The sequence below is a fragment of the Lathyrus oleraceus genome, chromosome 5 (genome assembly GCF_024323335.1).
Source record: "Lathyrus oleraceus cultivar Zhongwan6 chromosome 5, CAAS_Psat_ZW6_1.0, whole genome shotgun sequence".
Lineage (NCBI taxonomy): Eukaryota > Viridiplantae > Streptophyta > Magnoliopsida > Fabales > Fabaceae > Lathyrus > Lathyrus oleraceus.
Window position 1 is genome coordinate 220462293 of NC_066583.1, and position 18041 is coordinate 220480333.

Below are 18041 nucleotides of genomic sequence, written 5' to 3' on the forward strand. Positions count from 1 at the left end.
GATTCAGTCTTGTTGAGTAGCGGTGCGGACGTTGATCAGCTATCCTGCCTGAACAGGAACCAAGAGTGAGAAGTCACGACCAAGAACACCTGTTATGCAAAATGATATGAGTATGGTGCTAATGATGCGTATGATGCACATGATACGTTCATTCCTCAGGCATTCAAAGAGCCTGAGTCATCCTCAAAAGATGGCAACCTGCAGCAAGAACAACATAGAAGCACAGAAACAACATACACAAGAGTGATGAGTACAAGGTGAAACCAACAACCTCATCTACATGAGTAACAGGATCATACAACAAAGTCGACAAAGAAAATCCAAACAATCGGAGTACAACAATGAATCCCATCCAACAAGCCTGGAGGTGATTCTCAACATACATGTCAAAGATACAAGCTAAGACAAGCGGCCTCCCGGAATGAGAGTCTTCAAGTACTGACACTGGTCTATCAACAGGTCACATTCTGAACATTCTGGCAAAAGAGTGATCTTCTCCTTCAGTTGTCGTCTAAGCTCTACCACTTCTCCTCCAAGGTGGTTCTCTGATGCCTGTCTCAAGTCTACTTCCTTCTTCAACTGGATGTCTTTACCTCTGAGTTGCTTCTCCAAGTCTCTGATCTTCTTCTGATAGCTGGCCTCAACCCTCTGCAACCTCAAGCACTCCCGGTGTTCTGCATCTAACATGCTCTCCACCTCCTCGTAGGATCTCTTCTTGCTTCTCAGTCTGCTAGCATCCTCTTCTCGCACTCCTCTGAGTTGATGAGCCAAGTTCAACCTATCAGCTTTGGCTTTGTACAACTCCATCTGGGTATCTTGCTCCTTCCCTCTCAAACGGCGATTCTCCATCAAGGCTTGCTTGTAGTGCTCCGCGGGCACACTCTCAGCAAGGATCAAAGGTGGTTGCTCCTGCAATGGCTCCATCCTATCGTAGGGTAACAACAAAGTTTCTACTCTCTCCTTGACCCAATCAGTGTAATCAGGCATAGCAACGGCAAACTTCTTCCCTAAGACAGATCCATCCTTCACACCAATAGACTTCCAAGCTCTCCTTATCTGCTCCAATTTATCCGGGTCACTCTGCTTCTCCAAATACACACTTTCAGCTACCTCAGCCTCAAGTGGTCTTCCCTTCATCACAAACCCCAACTGGCGAAGAGAAAGAACCGGGTTGTAATTGATGCAACCCCTAGTCCCTATGAGTGGCACATTACGGAATCCTCCACAGCTCATAATGACGTTACGCACATCCATCCGGTAAGATTGCCACCTGATATCATAGGAGGTAAGAGACATAACCCTCTGAGTCCACTTATGCGTGCTCTGAGCATCCACAAAAGGTCCACTGACTGGCAGAAGAGACAAGAACCATCTGAGCAAAAGCGGGAGACAACACCTGATAGCCCCACCCTTACCATGCCTACTGTGAATAGCATAGTAAGTGTCAGCCAACAGAGTAGGAACTGGATTTCCTCCAATGAAAATACTGACTGCAGCATAGTCAACAAAATTGGGCATACTCGGAAACAGGACGATCCCATAGATCCTGACGGCCAACTGAGCATGAAAGGCTTCCCAACTTCCCTTCTCTGCTTCTTCTCTAGCTACCCTCAACAGAAACTTCAAAGGCAATCCTACAACATCCCCACTGGACTTCCAACTATCACTGACTTCCTTGATACCCAAATGGAGAGCTCTGGCAACAACTCTGAAATCAACCTCCTTGGGCACATCCAGGAAAGGAACCTGATACCGGACCGGGACACTCAGCAGAATGGAGTACTCCTCAAGAGTAGGCGCCAACTGATAATCTTGAAAGGTGAAACAATGAAGCTCTGGGTCGTAGAACTGTAGAAGAGTCTGCAACGGCACCGGATCGACTACCATCTTCAACAGGGTCAGAATATCTCCATACTGGTCAACAAACCCCTTCTGGTTACCACTGGTCATAAGGTTTCTCAACTCAATCAGAGACGTCAAAGGTTCACGGTGAAAGCTGTAGGAACAAGTCTTCCGCTTCAACTCTGGGACTGTTGCCATCTCTATCAGTGAACAAGCTCTGGAATGTACCTGAGAAATGATATGCATGCAGGGATTAGTTTTTTTTTTGTTTTCTTTTTTTTTGTATCCTTTTTTATTGCGTTTCTTTTGAAAAATAAATATGCTATGATGCAAATGATGCAGACTCGACTGGTTGGCTGTGTCTCTCAGAACACAGGATCAAAGCTTCGGCTTGAACTCGGAACCACAAATTCATCTGAAACCCAAAGTCATCTGAGACCCCAAACTTCTGAACCAATAGTCACCAACAGGATCACAAGTCACCAACAAGTCACCAACAAGTCACCAACAAGTCACCAACTGTACCTGTAATAATGATCATTCCCTCCCCACTCACGGGTGTCGTCTAGGCCAGGGTAAGGTCGAGAGAAACGCAGTATAAATAACCTTTCGCAGAATATCATCATATACACACCCGAAGTATGTAACGATAATATCCCACCAGGCTCTGAACTGCTCGTGATATCAATGTTCCGCTAAGTGGCGCAATACCACCCGCTTCCCATGAATCACTCTATTCCTAAGTATCCTAGATTTCACTCATGGCCTGGGTATTGGGCCTTTTACCTCATGTAACTCCCACCCCAACAGAGAGAAACAGACAACCAGCCAGATGAATAATGAATGTAAACATTAATGCAAACATAAATGCAAACAACAAATAAATGAATGCAATAAATAACAGCAAACAGCAACCAAAACCCTAACCTAGAGAGCGCTAGGAGAGACTCGCTCAGGGAAGACGGACCAGCACAGGTCAACTTCTCTATATCCCCAGCAGAGTCGCCAGCTGTCGCATCACGCGAAAAACCGGCGGGAAAACAAGAACAACAGAGCCGCCACCGTGCGTTATTTATCCCAAAAGAGGGAAAGGAAACGCTCAGAGTAAACCTGGAAAGAACATGGTCTCGCGACCAAAGAGGATGGGTTCGGGAGTCGGTTATGCGAAGGGAAGGTATTAGCACCCCTACGCATCCGTAGTACTCTACGGGATCCACGCACAAAAGGAAAGAATATTGGTTGCTAAACACTGCTCAAACTCACACACACTGGCTGGAAGAGACAAAAGAAACTGACTGAAACTGACTCGGCAGGATGTCGCATCCTGGGCCTACTTAGTCTATCAGGCATAGACATCAGAGTCGAAGTAGTTCGGACTGGGGAAACGACACATGCTCGCTAGGATATCACATCCTATGCATACGTATCTTCTTGGACGAAGAAGAATCAGAGCATTCGTAGCTCGGCTGACACGCACGCAAACACAAACAAGGCACACACAGGCAAACATGGAGCCTGAATGCCAATCACTGGGCTTACATCAGCATCCGAACCAAAACACACCCACACTGGAACCTGAATGCCACTCGATGGACTTACGTCAGCTTCCAAGCACACAACAAGACAAAACAAAGACACAGGCGCCCGGAGAGATCAGCTCATCTCCTGCCTACGTACCTCATCTGGTATGAGGATCAGGGCGACGTAGTTCCCCTACGGAGGGATACAGGACTAGCCTAACCAGATAACAGAGGGAGACACAACACTAGGGAGACTACGACTCGAGCCTAGATGTTATCATGTAAATCGTCCCTAAGTTAAGGTTTCTAGCTAACTGGCACAGGGAGCCAGCCTATCCTAATCATGACTTGCACAGGAAGCAAGCCACACACACACTTAACTTGCACAGGAAGCAAGCCAAGCAAAACCTAACTTGCACAGGAAGCAAGTCTAAACTAAACCTAACTTGCACAGGAAGCAAGTCTAAACTAACCCTAACTTGCACAGGAAGCAAGTCAAACAAACATACAAGCACAGATAGCACACACTATACACAAGCAAGTGGCTCAAACAAGGGTTAGGTTTTAGTCGAGGGGTCATATCAACCTCAACAAACAAACCTCTGGAACTGGGTAGATGTTGCTCTTAACCTTGCCATTGAGGGGCTAAGGTGAAGCAGATGAAAGGTGAGTGAAGATAAGACTTCACAGCTCTTATCCCTGGCCTGGGAGAGCTTAAGACAAGAATGCGTGGGTTCAGAAAGTGGGAACCCTTCTACACATTTAAAACTGACTCAACTGTACAATTGTACAAGATCTTGGGTTTGTATCTGCAATGCATCAACACAGTGGTGTGAGCAAAGCAGATGACACACAGAATAGCAGGGGATAGGTTGCTTATCCCTTGGGTTCTGCCAATTGCCTCTTCACTTAGGAGGTCTTTGACTCTATGCAAGGACAAATTGTAAACAAACACAAACATCGCCTCTTAAGGAGGACTTCAGACAGTTGCCTGGCCAAGTAACAGGCCAGGTCTTCCAGACTACATGAAGATGAGAAATATACCTCAATGCAAATTGCTTATTCAAGCAAAGCAAAGCAAAAGTTCACAAGGAACTGAGCAACTAAAGTACCTGAAACCAGTCAAGCACAGTTAGTATACAAGTCAAAGTTAAATCAAAATGAAACAGATATCAACCAGTCAACACAAGCAGATAAATGTGCAATGCACAAAGCTCAAGGCATGTGAGCCAAGCAACCTACAAAACAAATAGGTTAGTAATGGTATTCAAGCAAACTCATATCAAAAGAATTGGCCTCATTGGTCATTTGTTGGTCAACCTGAAAACACAAGCTCAAAAGTGAGTAACAGGACCACTAGGGCAAGCCTAGGGTCAAAAGAGAATGAAAAAGTCAAAACAGCAAAGGGCAAGCATCCAAAATCATGTTCAAACATTTAAGAAGCAAGCCCAATTGGTTTCATGTTCATATCAATCATCATCATCATTTCATGAACAATTTATGTCAAAGCATGGCATTTAGAAGCTCATAGAAGTCAACAGCAAGATTTAACTCAAAAGCAATCTTAAACATTTCCAAAAATCACCAAATAAATCATGATCAATCACAACCCACAGCATGGTAATCATGTCAAATTTCATCTCATTTGGACAAGTGGAAGGCAGTCAATGAAAATCAGAAAGTCAAAGCAATTTTGAACATGCTCAAAGAAGTCAACCAAACATGCATCAACTTGAAAAATTCATAAATCAGAGATGGCATATGATAAATGAATGGGACTAAAACCATGGCAAGATGAGGATGTCTAGTTATCTCATGTAAAATTTCATGTCCATCCAATAAAGTATGAGAATTTCACAAAGGAAATGGCAACATGTATCAAACAAGGTCAACATTTGACTAGACAAGGGAGAAAAATCTCAAACAATTAGGAAATGGCATAATTAATTCCAAGAAAAATCACAAGTCAACTAGACATATAAGAGAAGGTTCATGCAAAATTTCACATTAATTGGAGGTCAGGAAGCATGTCAACAAAAATCATGAAATAGCATATCATTGGTGTGACACAAATTGTCACACCCTACTCCAAAAATTCATATCTCAACAACCACATATGATAAATGCAAGAACTCTACATCAAAACAAACATGAATGAGTGTAGATTAACCACAAAAAATTTCAGAATCATTGGATACATCCTCATCATTTCACAAAAGGATTGGCAAAAGGTATGAAATATGCATACATGTTAAGAACCCTAAAGCCATTTAAAAATTACTCATCAAAAAAAATCAGTAAAAATAAGGATAAAAAACTAGGGATCACAATGAAGATGATGCAAAAATTCCCACTGAATTTGGAATAAAAATGAATGAAATATGATTTTTCAAAATTGTGTAACAAGAATGAAATAAATGTCGCAATAAAATGAAATAAAACAAAATCAATTAAAATAATTGGAACGAAATGGCATTTTGGTAATTGTTTTGGTATTTAAATGATACGGTGCGTATTGTTACAAAGAAAGCTGGAACATGATTGGTTAATGGCAATGCAAAAGTGCCTTCATGCACATCAATTCCAAACGCGAGCAGAACATGATACTGGGCATTAGCTTCCTAGGGTTTCACTGTAACATCCATCAATCCGAATTTCCAGCAAGAAATTTTATCAACCAAACTCAACAAACAACATATCAACATGTTCCTCTTGCCTTGTACATTAATACTGTAACAACTATAAACACCAATTTGAACTAACAAAGAAACAAATAGCACAAACAAGTTTGGATGCATAACTTAAAAGCTAGATTTCTCCCAACTCAAGCAACCAATTAACACGATTCAAAGCTTAATGGAACCAGCAAACAGAGATCTATAAGAATCATGTCATAGTTTAGCAAATAATAAGATTCGAATTTTTACTTGATTTTGGAGCAAAGATGGAACAGTGATGTATAGAGGTCAAGTGCTCGAAACAGTTGCTATTTTAGACTTCCAATGATGAATGGAGGAGGATCCTAGCTCAGCAAGGCATGAGGTGATTCAAACACAATTCTGCCATGGATGGATGCTTGAGGAAAACAGAACTTGCTCCTTGGTTCCAGTTAGTTTATGATGGTTGAAATCAACTCACCATGGATGTTGAATGATGAAGCAACAATAGCCAATTCGTGTATTTGAAGTTTGTTGACAGAAAATTCCAAAATGAGAGAAAATGAGCATTTGAGAGAGTGAGATTTTTTTGCTGGTTATGTTAGCTGCTAGGGTTCTCATTTAGCAGAAAAAGTGATGTACATCTGCTGTTTTTGTGGTACTTGAATCAAGGTCCATAAAAATGTGGAGTAGAGTTGGTAAAAGTGTACTTTCTTTCCAATTTTCAAGCAAGTTGGCATGGGTGTATGTACTGCATGAATTTGACTTTGTAACATGACCAAAACCACATTTCTGAACTATTTCAATTGGCCAAATGGTTAAAAAATGATTATTTTGAAAAGTCAAAATTCAACTCACTTGAAATTAATTAAGGCAAGTTCAAAAAGGCCATTTTGCATGGTGATGTTTTGGTGAATGAAAGTTACATTTTTGGAAAGAGGGGATCAAATGTGACTTGTAGGAAAAAACCCCACCCAAATTGGCCAAATGGTTTGAGAGATATGGCCTTTTGAAGTTCAAGAATTTTTGAAAATGATTTGATCATAACTTGCCAACCATACATGGGAATTGAGTGTTCTTGGACTTTTTGGAAATGGGATAACAAGATCTTCAACTTTCATGTTGGGCAAAAATTCATTTGAAACTTGTATCATGATGTAAGTTTGAGGATCAAGACTTTCCATTTTTGGTAAGTTTCAGTTACAGGTCCAGTTTCCCTTTTTGGAAATTTCTGATCTGGCTCCAAATTCTTCCATGATGGTGTTCGACATGATATATGAAGACTATATGGACATGAATAAGCTCTCTCAAACCAAATCCATCCATCAAAACCATAAAATCAACCACAGTTGACCAAGTTTGACTTTTTAGGGTTTCTGACTGACTGTGCATTGACTGATGACTTCTGAACATCCAATCCTTGACCAAAACACTTCAAATGGATCCCCAAGTCATGTGAACATGTTGGACCAACCCTAAGGCCTTGGCTCAATGAGAATTGTGCTTGCTTGCTTGACTGACTGATCTCCTGACCAGTTTGACCTAATTTCTTGATTGGCTTGCACTTGAGGCAAAGGGACAATGCAATGCTATGCAGTGGACCATGTTATGCTATGACCTAATATGAGAATGTATGTACAATGATAGGTGCAAATTTGAGGTGCTACACCCCTGATCCGGGATCCATTGATATTAACAATGTTTGAACGACTCAACCACGAATCATGGGTTTGTTGAGAGTCACGAGCATGGAGTCTCGGTTAAGGACCACCCAAAGGGAGTGTACTAGGGTTTAAACCTGCCAGACATGTTCTATCAGAGGTTCCCATAATCATTGTTCCATCTTTCGAATATTATCGGAGGAACGAATACTCGTATTCCAAGAATATTCTCAAGAGAAACTCTTATGAGTGTAGTATCGCGTAACAATCGTATCAGAACTGACATCTGAACGACTTCCGCACTACGATCCTAAAAATAGGCCAAGATGGGTTTGGTAAACTAAGGTCCTCGGCTTCTGCGGCACATGATTGAAAGAATAATGCCTAACCACAAATAACTTGTGTGACATTATTAGTTCAACATGACCTCCACCAAGTGAATGGACTCGCAAGTCAACTGGCTAAGGAATACTCCACACCAGTCAGCAAGACTATGCCATTCTCCTATCCTAGAGTGCACTCGAGTTCGGGTATAGAACTCATCTCACAGATCACCAAAGCAAACAGCAATTGTATATCAAGCAATTCACACATTACAATCAATACAGTGATCCCAAATTGTACAAAAATATGTCATATAACAAATAACAGTATAGCACAACAAAGGTGAAAAGTAGGCACTACCGCCAAGGATGTGTCTTATCCCCAGCAGAGTTGCCACTTTTCTGTAGCGGTGTATTCGTCGCTATATGATTTATCGATTAAACCATAAGCTAAGCATACAATGAAATTTCGAGTCGCCACCGCACTTTTATTTATCCAAAGGATTGGCTAAAAAGCGAACAAAAGCCTAAGAAGTTTTACACGTAGAAAACTAATAAAAGATCAGAGAGTCTGGGTAAGGGGTAAATTACGCAATGGGAAGGTGTTAGGCACCCACTACGTCCTAGGTACTCCTAGGGAGCCCTTTTCACACTTGTTGTAGTAAATTGTTATTTGTTATGACATAAACATTGTGCAAACATGATTGGGATGATGAGAAAAGAATATACAATTTTATTATTGGGTTTGAACGGATGAACCCGCTGCCTACGTACCTTCCATCAAAGGTAAGGATCAAAACGCCGTAGTTCGGCTAAAAGATTTCCAAAAGTTGGTGGATTCAATTTTAAACAATAGCACTGAGGCTTTTCATTATCAATGGGAGAACACTCGACCAAGACCAACATCCACCATGTGAGGATAGCTTCGACGCACTAGAGGGGTTAACCCTGTTTTCAGTACGGAAGTCTTACTGTCGACTCACTAAGGATAGGGTAAGATTTACATCAACCACAATGATAATTGAAACCTATGGCTAATGCATGAAAAGATTAACAATGGACAAAGCCAAAACAAGTGAATGAGTGAAGTTAATTAATTGTGATTATGAAAGTAGGGTCAAAGTATGATTAAGATTAATTCAAAGAAGTATTATGAAATGGAGTTTTTTTGAAAAAAGTCAAGGACTTGGGGTCCAGGTTTTTAGTTTGAAAACATGAAGATGTTTGCACAACACTTATCTCAAATTTGAAAAGTAAAGTGTGAAAAGGTCTAGGACATAATGAATGATGAATGGATGAGGATGGTAAGTAAAACTTCTTAGAAAGTTCACTTCTTGAAATCATATAGAAGATGATTCAAGTGTGTCCTTTGGAATGGGCAACTAATAATAATAAAATAAATAAACAAATGATACCGGATGCCACTCAATGGTCTTACTCCAATCTCACAAAGAAAACGGATACCGGATACCAATAGATGGATTTACACCAATCTCCTAAAACAGAAATGGATATCAGAGGCCACTCAATGGTCTTATACTAATCTCCTCGAACAAAGAAACTTGGATACCGGATGCCAATCTGTCTGGGCTTACTCTAACATACACAGTATGATCCTAGGAAAACAAATGCCAACTTGCGGGGACTTACAATTGTATCCTCACATACAAACAATGCAACAAGCAAAGGTAAGATGAGTGGCCAATGTGATGGTCTTATACTCACTTCCATATCCCAGGAGCAATGGCCAATGGATGGTCTTACAATTGTCCTCAATGGGCAAACAACAATGATGCGTTGCGGAGACAAATGAGATGATCATGCACTAATGGGCAATTAATGATGATAAATGCATAAAGCATACAAGCAGATATGTGCATATGAGGTAAACAATCAATCAATGAGAATCAAACAGCACACTCTATAACCAAACAAGGAGGCTCATACAAGAGGGTTAGGCACTGAGGCCAACTGGAAGAGGGTCAAAGAGTTGCTCTTAACCTTGCCATTGAGAGGCTAAGGTGAAGCAGATGAAAGGAGATGAGGGGTGTGCCTCATTGCTCTTATCCCTGGTCAGGGAGAGCATATCAGAAAGTGTGGGAGCTCAGAAGGATGGAGCTCTTTCCACATTATTGACTCGATAGATCTTGGGCTTTTATCTCAATGCTACAATCATGTAATGGGAGCAAGGAGAAGACTCACTGAATAGTAGGGGATAGGCTACTTATCCCTTTGATCTACCAATTGCCTTATTTGAAGGACTTTTCCTGCTTGGGACAAAATTAAACACGCACAAGCATTGCCTCTTAAGGAGGACTTCAGACAGTTTGCCCGGCCAAATAACAGACCGGGTCTCCAGACTACATGAAGAAAGAGGGATTATACCTCAAAAGCAAGTCGCTAAATAGCAAAGCAAAGCAAGTTCAAAGAACTTAAGCAACTAAGGGTACCTGAAATAGTCAAACAAATCAGTACACAGTTCAACAATTAAAGCAAAAGGAAAGGAATCAACAGTCAACACAGAAGGACCAATGTGCAAAGCACAAGACTCAAATCATATGAGTCTAGCCACCTACAAAACAAAAGTTAGCTCATGATAAACAATCAAGCTTAATCAAATTGGTAATGGTTTCTTTGAAGCATTTGTGCTTAACCTGAAACAATGAGCTCAAACATAAGCAACAAGACCCCTAGGACAAGCCTAGGGTCAAAATGAGATGAGAAAGTCAAAACAGCAAGGGATAGTCAACCAAAATCAAGTTTAAACAATTAAGAAACAAACTCAATTGATCCCACATTCATATCATTCATCATCATGATTTCATAAGCAAAGGAAGTCAAAGCATGGCAAATGAAAGCTCATAGAAGTCAACAGCAAGACTTGCATCAAAAGCAATCATAATCAATTCCAAAAATCAGCAAATAAATCATGATCAATCACAATCCATAACATGACATGCATATAAAATTTCAGCTCAATTGGATCATGGGAAGATGGTCAATTAAAATCAAAAAGTCAAAACAATTTCAAACATGCACAAAGAAGTCAAACATACATGTATCAACTTCAAAAAATCATAACTTAATGCCAACAGATGAGAAATGGATGGGATCAACACCAATTCAAAGCTCAAGATGTCTAGTATGCACATGTAAAATTTCATGATCATCCAATAAAGTATGAGAATTTCCCAAATGAAATGGCAAGATGTATCACACAAAGTCAACATTTGACTAGACAGGGAAGAAAAATCTCAAAAAATTAGGAAATGGCATAATTAAATCCAGGAAAAATCACAAGTCAACTAGACATATACAAGAAGGTTCATGCAAAATTTCACATTAATTGGAAGCCAGGAAGCATGTCATCAAAAATCATGAAATTGAATATCATTGGTGTGACACAAATTGTCACACCCTACTTCAAAAATTCATATCTTAACAACCACATAAGATAAATTCAAGAACTCTACATCAAAACAAACATGAATGAGTGTAGATTAACCACAAAAATTTTCAGATCAAATGGATGCATCATCCCAATTTCACAAGAGGATTGGCAAAAGGTACAAAATGTGCATACATGTTAAGAACCCTAAAGCCATTAAAAATCCAGCCATCCAAAAAATCATTAAAAATCATGATAAAAAAGTAGACATTCATGTGGATATGATGCAAAAATTTTCATGAATTTTGGATTTAAAATGCACGAGTTATGATTTTTGTAAGATGAGGTATCAATTTGGAATAAAATGAACAACATAACATGGTTTAGTAAGTCAACATGCTGACCAATGGCATATTTGTAATTCTGACCCTCATTAACCAAAACGCTGCGCATTAGGGCGAAGAAACCAAATGTTCTGATTGGCCCAATTCCAATAGAACAGTAACAGCACGCAGCAAACACATGAAAACCAAATTTCTGGAAAATATCTAGGGTTTGCTACAGTGACAATATATATTCATCTCCTCCAAAAATCGTGGAAAACCAACAGGCCCAGAAACAGCAAACAAGCATGGCAATGGAATAAAGATATTCATGCAACATTAAACATCAGCAAACAAACACAGTTCATGCAAATTTCTGGGCAAATCCTAGGGTTTATTTACTGTAACTTCATCTTCAACATTTAACATGAAAAATCAATTCACCCAGAAATCATGGATATGCATACCAATAGAGTCAGCAAACACCATACAACAAGAATGTAGCATCCAATTTCACTAAATCATTTCAAGCAAGGCAAATCGAGCAAGAACAAGTTCATACACCAAACTTACAAACAACATATCTTCCTAAATAGCCAACCATTTGGCATGATTCAAAGCTTAAAACAACCAGCTAAGTAAGACCTACATGATGTATAGCAAGATTTGGAAAAATAAAGAAGTCGAAAAACTCACTTGATTTGAAGAACTCAATGAAACAGTGTTGTTTGGATGTTGTAAGCTCAAACAGATGGACACAATGCTTCCAAAAGGTATATAGTTGAATAACTTTAGCTTATTGATGCTTGGAAATACCCAAATCATGATCTGCCATTGTTGTATGCTTGGTGAAAACAGAACATGAAATGAAGTTCCAGCTGTGGTTCGATGCTTGAAAAAGCTTCCCAATGGTGACCAGGTGATGAAGAAACCAATGGATGCTCGGGCTCTTTTGGGTTTTTGCAGAAAAATGAAAGGATGTGAAAATGGAAATTTTTGAGAGAAGAGAGAATTCTGTTTGATATCAGGCTGCTGCTAGGTTTAGAATGACAGAAAATGTCCCTTATATTTGCTGTTTAACATTGTTAATGAAGGTGTTAAGCTTGGTTAACTCAAATGAAGTGAATTTGCATTTTGCTAATTTTTGACATATGCACATGGAGGTGTATGGTTCTGGCCGAGTTTGGGCCTTGAACATGTTTCAAATACCATTCCAAACAAATCCCAAATGGCCAAATGTGCTGAAAATGTCTAAATCAAAAAATCACTTTTTGCACATACTTGAATTTAATTAAGGCAAGTTCAAAAAGGCCATTTTGCATGGTAAGGTTTTGGTACATGAGGATGACATTTTTGGAAAGAGGGGATTAAATAGGACTTGTAGGAAAAAACCCCACCAAAATTGGCCAAATGGTTTGAGAGATATGGCCTTTTGAAGTTCACAAATTTTTGAAATTGAATTGATCATATCTTGCCAACCATACATGGGAATTGAGAGTTCTTGGACTTTTTGGAAATGGGAGAACAAGATCTTCAACTTTCATGTTGGGCAAAAATTCATTTGAAGCTTGTATCATGATGTAAGTTTGGGATCAAGAAGTTTCCATTTTTGGCAGTTAAAAATTACAGGTCCAGTTTCTATTTTTGGAAATTTTCTGATTGGCTTCAAATTCTTCAATGATGTTGATTGCCATGATATATGAGGCCTATTGGGACATGAATAAGCTCTCTCAAACCAAATCCATCCATCAAAACCATAAAATCAACCACAGTTGACCAGCTTTGACTTTCTAGGGTTTCTGACTAATTGTGCAAGAACTGATGACTTCTGAACATCCAACCCTTGACTTAAACACTTCAAATGGACCCCCAAGTTATGTGAACTTGTTGGACAAACCCTAGGGCCTTGGCTCCTTGAGAAACAACCTTGCTTGATTGGTGGACTGATCTCCTGATCAGTTTGACCTAATTTCTTGACTTGCTTGCTCTTGAGGTAACTGGGGACAATGCAATGCTATGCAATGGACCATGATATGCTATGACCTAATATGCAAATGTATGTACAATGATAGGTGCAAATTTGAGGTGCTACAGTTATGAAATAGGAAGGTTTTATGCACCCAAAACATCCTTAGTACTCTAAGGGAACCCTTTTTGCAAATATGTGTTGTAGGTTGGTATTTGTGAAAAGACTTGTGCAAAAGATTGGAGGGATGAGAAGAGAATAGATTATATTTACAAATTTTGTTCTTTGAATAGATGAACCCATTGCCTACGTACTGATCAGTCACCATTTATAGTAAGTTTTCATTACTGATTCGACACAAAACAGAGACATTTGACACATTGTGCACGCATTTAAGGTACAATTCAAGTAGTTTTACTTCCGTTATGTCATTTACGCATTTTTAATCTTTATTAAGTTTTATTTTGTTTATTTTGATTTTATGCGTGGAATAGCTGTGTTTTTGTCAGACAGATCCAGGTAGAAGAACCGGAGAACTCAGAACACGACAGTGCGAGAGTCCGGTATGAAAAAGAGCAGAAAATCCTAGTACAGGAGGCCTGACACGGCCACCCGTGTCAGCTGACATGGGCCGTGTCAGGGAAAGGGAGACAGAGGAAGAAAACAGTAGCCTGACACGGGTCGTGTCAGGTAGAACTTTACCTCGTGTTAGGCATGCCAGGGGCGTGTCAGGATAGCCAGTAGGCTGACACGGCCACTCGTGTCAGCTGACACGGGCCGTGTCAGCCCAAGCCCAATATTTCCAATTTTTCCGGGCTTTTCATTCTTCGGGCTTTGTGGAGACATCTTTGGACCTGTCCAACTGCTGCTGGAACTTTCACTATAAAAAGAGGTCTTCTACCAAAGGAAAAATGATCCTGGAGTACAGTAAACCACAGTATTGTGAAGCAATCAACTATTACAGAGATCAAGGAATTTGGAGAGCTGGAGAGATTCATGAGCGGGAGCGATTGAAGATCAAAGTCATCCAATTACTTGTAATGTATAATTTTTATCTTGCATTGGTTTTAAACAATACGAGTAGCTAAACCCCCTAATGCTAGGGGGTGTCCCTGACTTAGAATTGTAATGAATTTGAGTTTACATTTGCATTTATAATATTTTATTCACAGTAACCTTTTGATGTGTTTATTGCTTTCTCTTTCGGACCAATCGAGATTGATCTATGGTTATCACCTAGGCTGGACCGTCAGTGATAAGGTTTTCATCAGGTTACTCTGCAGTAGATATCACTTAGGACTAGGGATACCCTGTATGATCCAGAGCATTCTTGATATTATACAGCTTAACTTCACACTCATTGGCTATGGACATAGGAATGAGGGTAGATTGATTAAAGGTTTTCTCACCAAGGACATGGGAGAAAATACCCTTGAGAACTGGTAGTAATTGATATTTGTTGATACAATAGTAAGTCAGAGTAATTACAAGGATAAATCATACACCTTCCCTGGCATTGTTCCTTTTTCTCCATAAACCCTTATTTTCTTATTGCTTTATTATTTTCTTTTTACACTCAAAAAACCCAAATTAATACTTTTTGTTTAATTGAATGATAATTTAAACTCAATACTACGTGCAGTCCTTGAGATCGACATTCGGGGATTTTCCCCATTATTACTATAACAGGCAAAATAGTACACTTGCTATTTTTCCGATCAAGTTTTTGGCGCCGTTGTCGGGGACTGCCAAAAATATAGAGTTTAAATTTTATTTCAATTAAAATTTTGTTGCTCTGCAATAAAATTATATTTCTGTCATTTATATTGTACTAACCAGTGTATGCGAGGAAAACCCTCAGTTGAAATTCTTTTTGACGCAGAGATCGAGAGAACCCTTTAAAGAAGACGCAGAGAACAAAGAGTGGATTCTACAGAAGAAAGTACCTCGGGTCAACCAGAAGTTAAGGAACCAATGGCTGAAGTTCCTCCAAACCCACCTCCTCCAATCCCACCTCCTCCACCTCCGGAGAGACTCCTAGGTGATTATGGAGGTGCAAACGCACAGGGTGGTCGACTGACCATAGTTAACCAACCGGTGAATGTGACAAATTTTCAACTGCATCCTAGCACGATTAATCAATTGGAAAGAAAACCTTTCACCGGAAAGGTTAATGAAGATGCTAACAAACACCTGCAGAGATTTCTGACCATGAGCACCACCTTGAAAATTGATGGTCACAGTGATGAAGCAAAAAAATTAAGAATGTTTCCGTTCATTTTAGCTAAAGACGCGGAAGAATGGTTCTATTCTCTCCCTGCCGGTAGTATCACTTCCTGGGAGGAGATGGAAACTGCATTCTTAAATGAGTATTTTCCAGCATCAGTATTCCTGAGAAAAAGGTATGAAATTCTGAATTTCAAACAGAAGGATGGTGAATCATTGGGAGACACTTACAAAAGATTCAAAAGGATCTTAGTTGCGTGTCCCACTCATAATATGGATCAGATAGAACAAATGCAGATATTCGTTAATGGGCTGAAAATAAAGACAAAGCAGTTGATTGATACAGCAGCCGGTGGCTCAATAAATTTCTCAACAGCCACTAGTATCAAGAGGATTATTGAAGCAATAGCTGCGAATGAGCATCTAGAGCTATATGACAGGTGTACCAGTAAACCAGATGGGGTGATTGATCTAAAATTGGAGACAAATAAAATCCGTCTGGAAGACACTGTTGCTGCCGAAATAGACAAAAAGCTGAAAGCTATGAATATAGGTATCCAACAGATAGCACAAGTTCAACCAGTTCAGGAGAGCACTTGTGAAATTTGTAATGGACCTCACCACACTGTCTATTGCTTTGCAACTCCCCAACAAATTGAAGAGATCAAATTCTTAAAGCAGAATAATCCCTACTCTAACACTTACAACCCAGGTTGGAAGAATCATCCAAACTTCTCCTGGAAAGATCAGAGAGGGAATGTTCCGCAACAAGGTACATGGCAATATCAGACTCAGTATCAGCAACAACAACAACAACAACAACAACAACAACAAACACCTAAGAAGGCTGATTGGGAGATTGCCATTGAAAAGTTGGCAGCCCACAGTATACAGTTCCAAGAAGAGACAAGGACTAATCAGAAAAACACCACAGCCTCCATCAAAAATCTCAAAGTTCAGATGGGATAGATAGCACAACAGTTAGCATCCAACTCTCAATCCCCTAGAACCCTACCTAGTGGTACGGTAACAAATCCGCGGGAACATAACACTGTTGTCACAACCCGAAGTGGAAAGTCAACCGAGGTTAATGATATCGAAAAAGATGGATTAATAGAGGTGGATTTAGAAATCAAGGAAATAAAAGTCCAAGATGAAGAAGCAATACCACCTCCTGTCCAGGATAAGGAAAAGGTTCCTAAACCCATAATCAAACTTCCTTACCCTCCACGACAGAAGAAGAAGAATCAACATGAGAAGAATTTCGAGAAATTTCTGGAAATGTTCAAGAAACTCGAAATCAATATCCCTTTTTCGGAAGCATTGGAACAAATGCCAATATATGCCAAGTTCATGAAAGACATAATTTCCAAGAAGCGTTCCACTGATACTGAACCGATCATCCTGACTGAAACATGCAGTGTCGTTCTCCAAGGCATGAAAATACCAGTGAAAAAGAAAGACAGGGGATCAGTTACTATTCCTTGCACTATTGGTGATCGAAAATTCAAGAAGGCTTTGATTGACTTAGGAGAAAGTGTAAGTTTGATGCCACTATCCATCTATAAGAAGCTAGGCATCGGTTATGTTCAAGACACTCGAATGACCCTTCAGTTTGCGGATCGCTCAGTTCGGCGACCATATGGTATTGTGGAAGATGTTCTTGTGAAAATTGACAAGTTTGTTTTTCCAGTCGACTTCGTCATTTTAGAGATGTCGGAGGATGAAGAGATCCCTCTCATATTGGGAAGACCCTTTTTGGAAACAGGACGATGTATGATAGATATTGAGGAAGGAACTATGACCCTCAAGATCTTAATGGAGGATGACCACAAGCCCTACTGTTTGGATGCACAAGATCTTAATGGAGGATGACCACAAACCCGTAGTGCAACCGCAACGAAGACTTAACCCAGCCATGAAAAAAGTGGTGCACAAAGAGGTTGTAAAACTCTTGGATGCAGGTCTAATCTACCCTATCTCCGATTGTTCTTGGGTAAGTCCAGTCCACGTGGTACCCAAAAAAGGGGGCACAACGGTAATAAAGAATGAAAAGAATGAGTTGATTCCAACCCGCACTGTTACAGGTTGGAGAGTGTGCATCGATTACAGAAGGCTAAATTTGGAAACAAGGA

General features: G+C 39.9%; 1 protein-coding gene across 1 annotated transcript; it reads left to right on the forward strand.

Annotated features, from left to right (window-relative positions):
* Positions 1-15654: 15654 nt before the first annotated feature.
* Positions 15655-17781, forward strand: LOC127079812 (uncharacterized). The gene is made up of 2 exons (XM_051020180.1): positions 15655-15733; positions 17024-17781. The coding sequence occupies exons 1-2, from the start codon at positions 15655-15657 to the stop codon at positions 17779-17781; spliced, it is 837 nt and encodes a 278-aa protein (XP_050876137.1).
* The last annotated feature ends 260 nt before the right edge of the window (positions 17782-18041 follow it).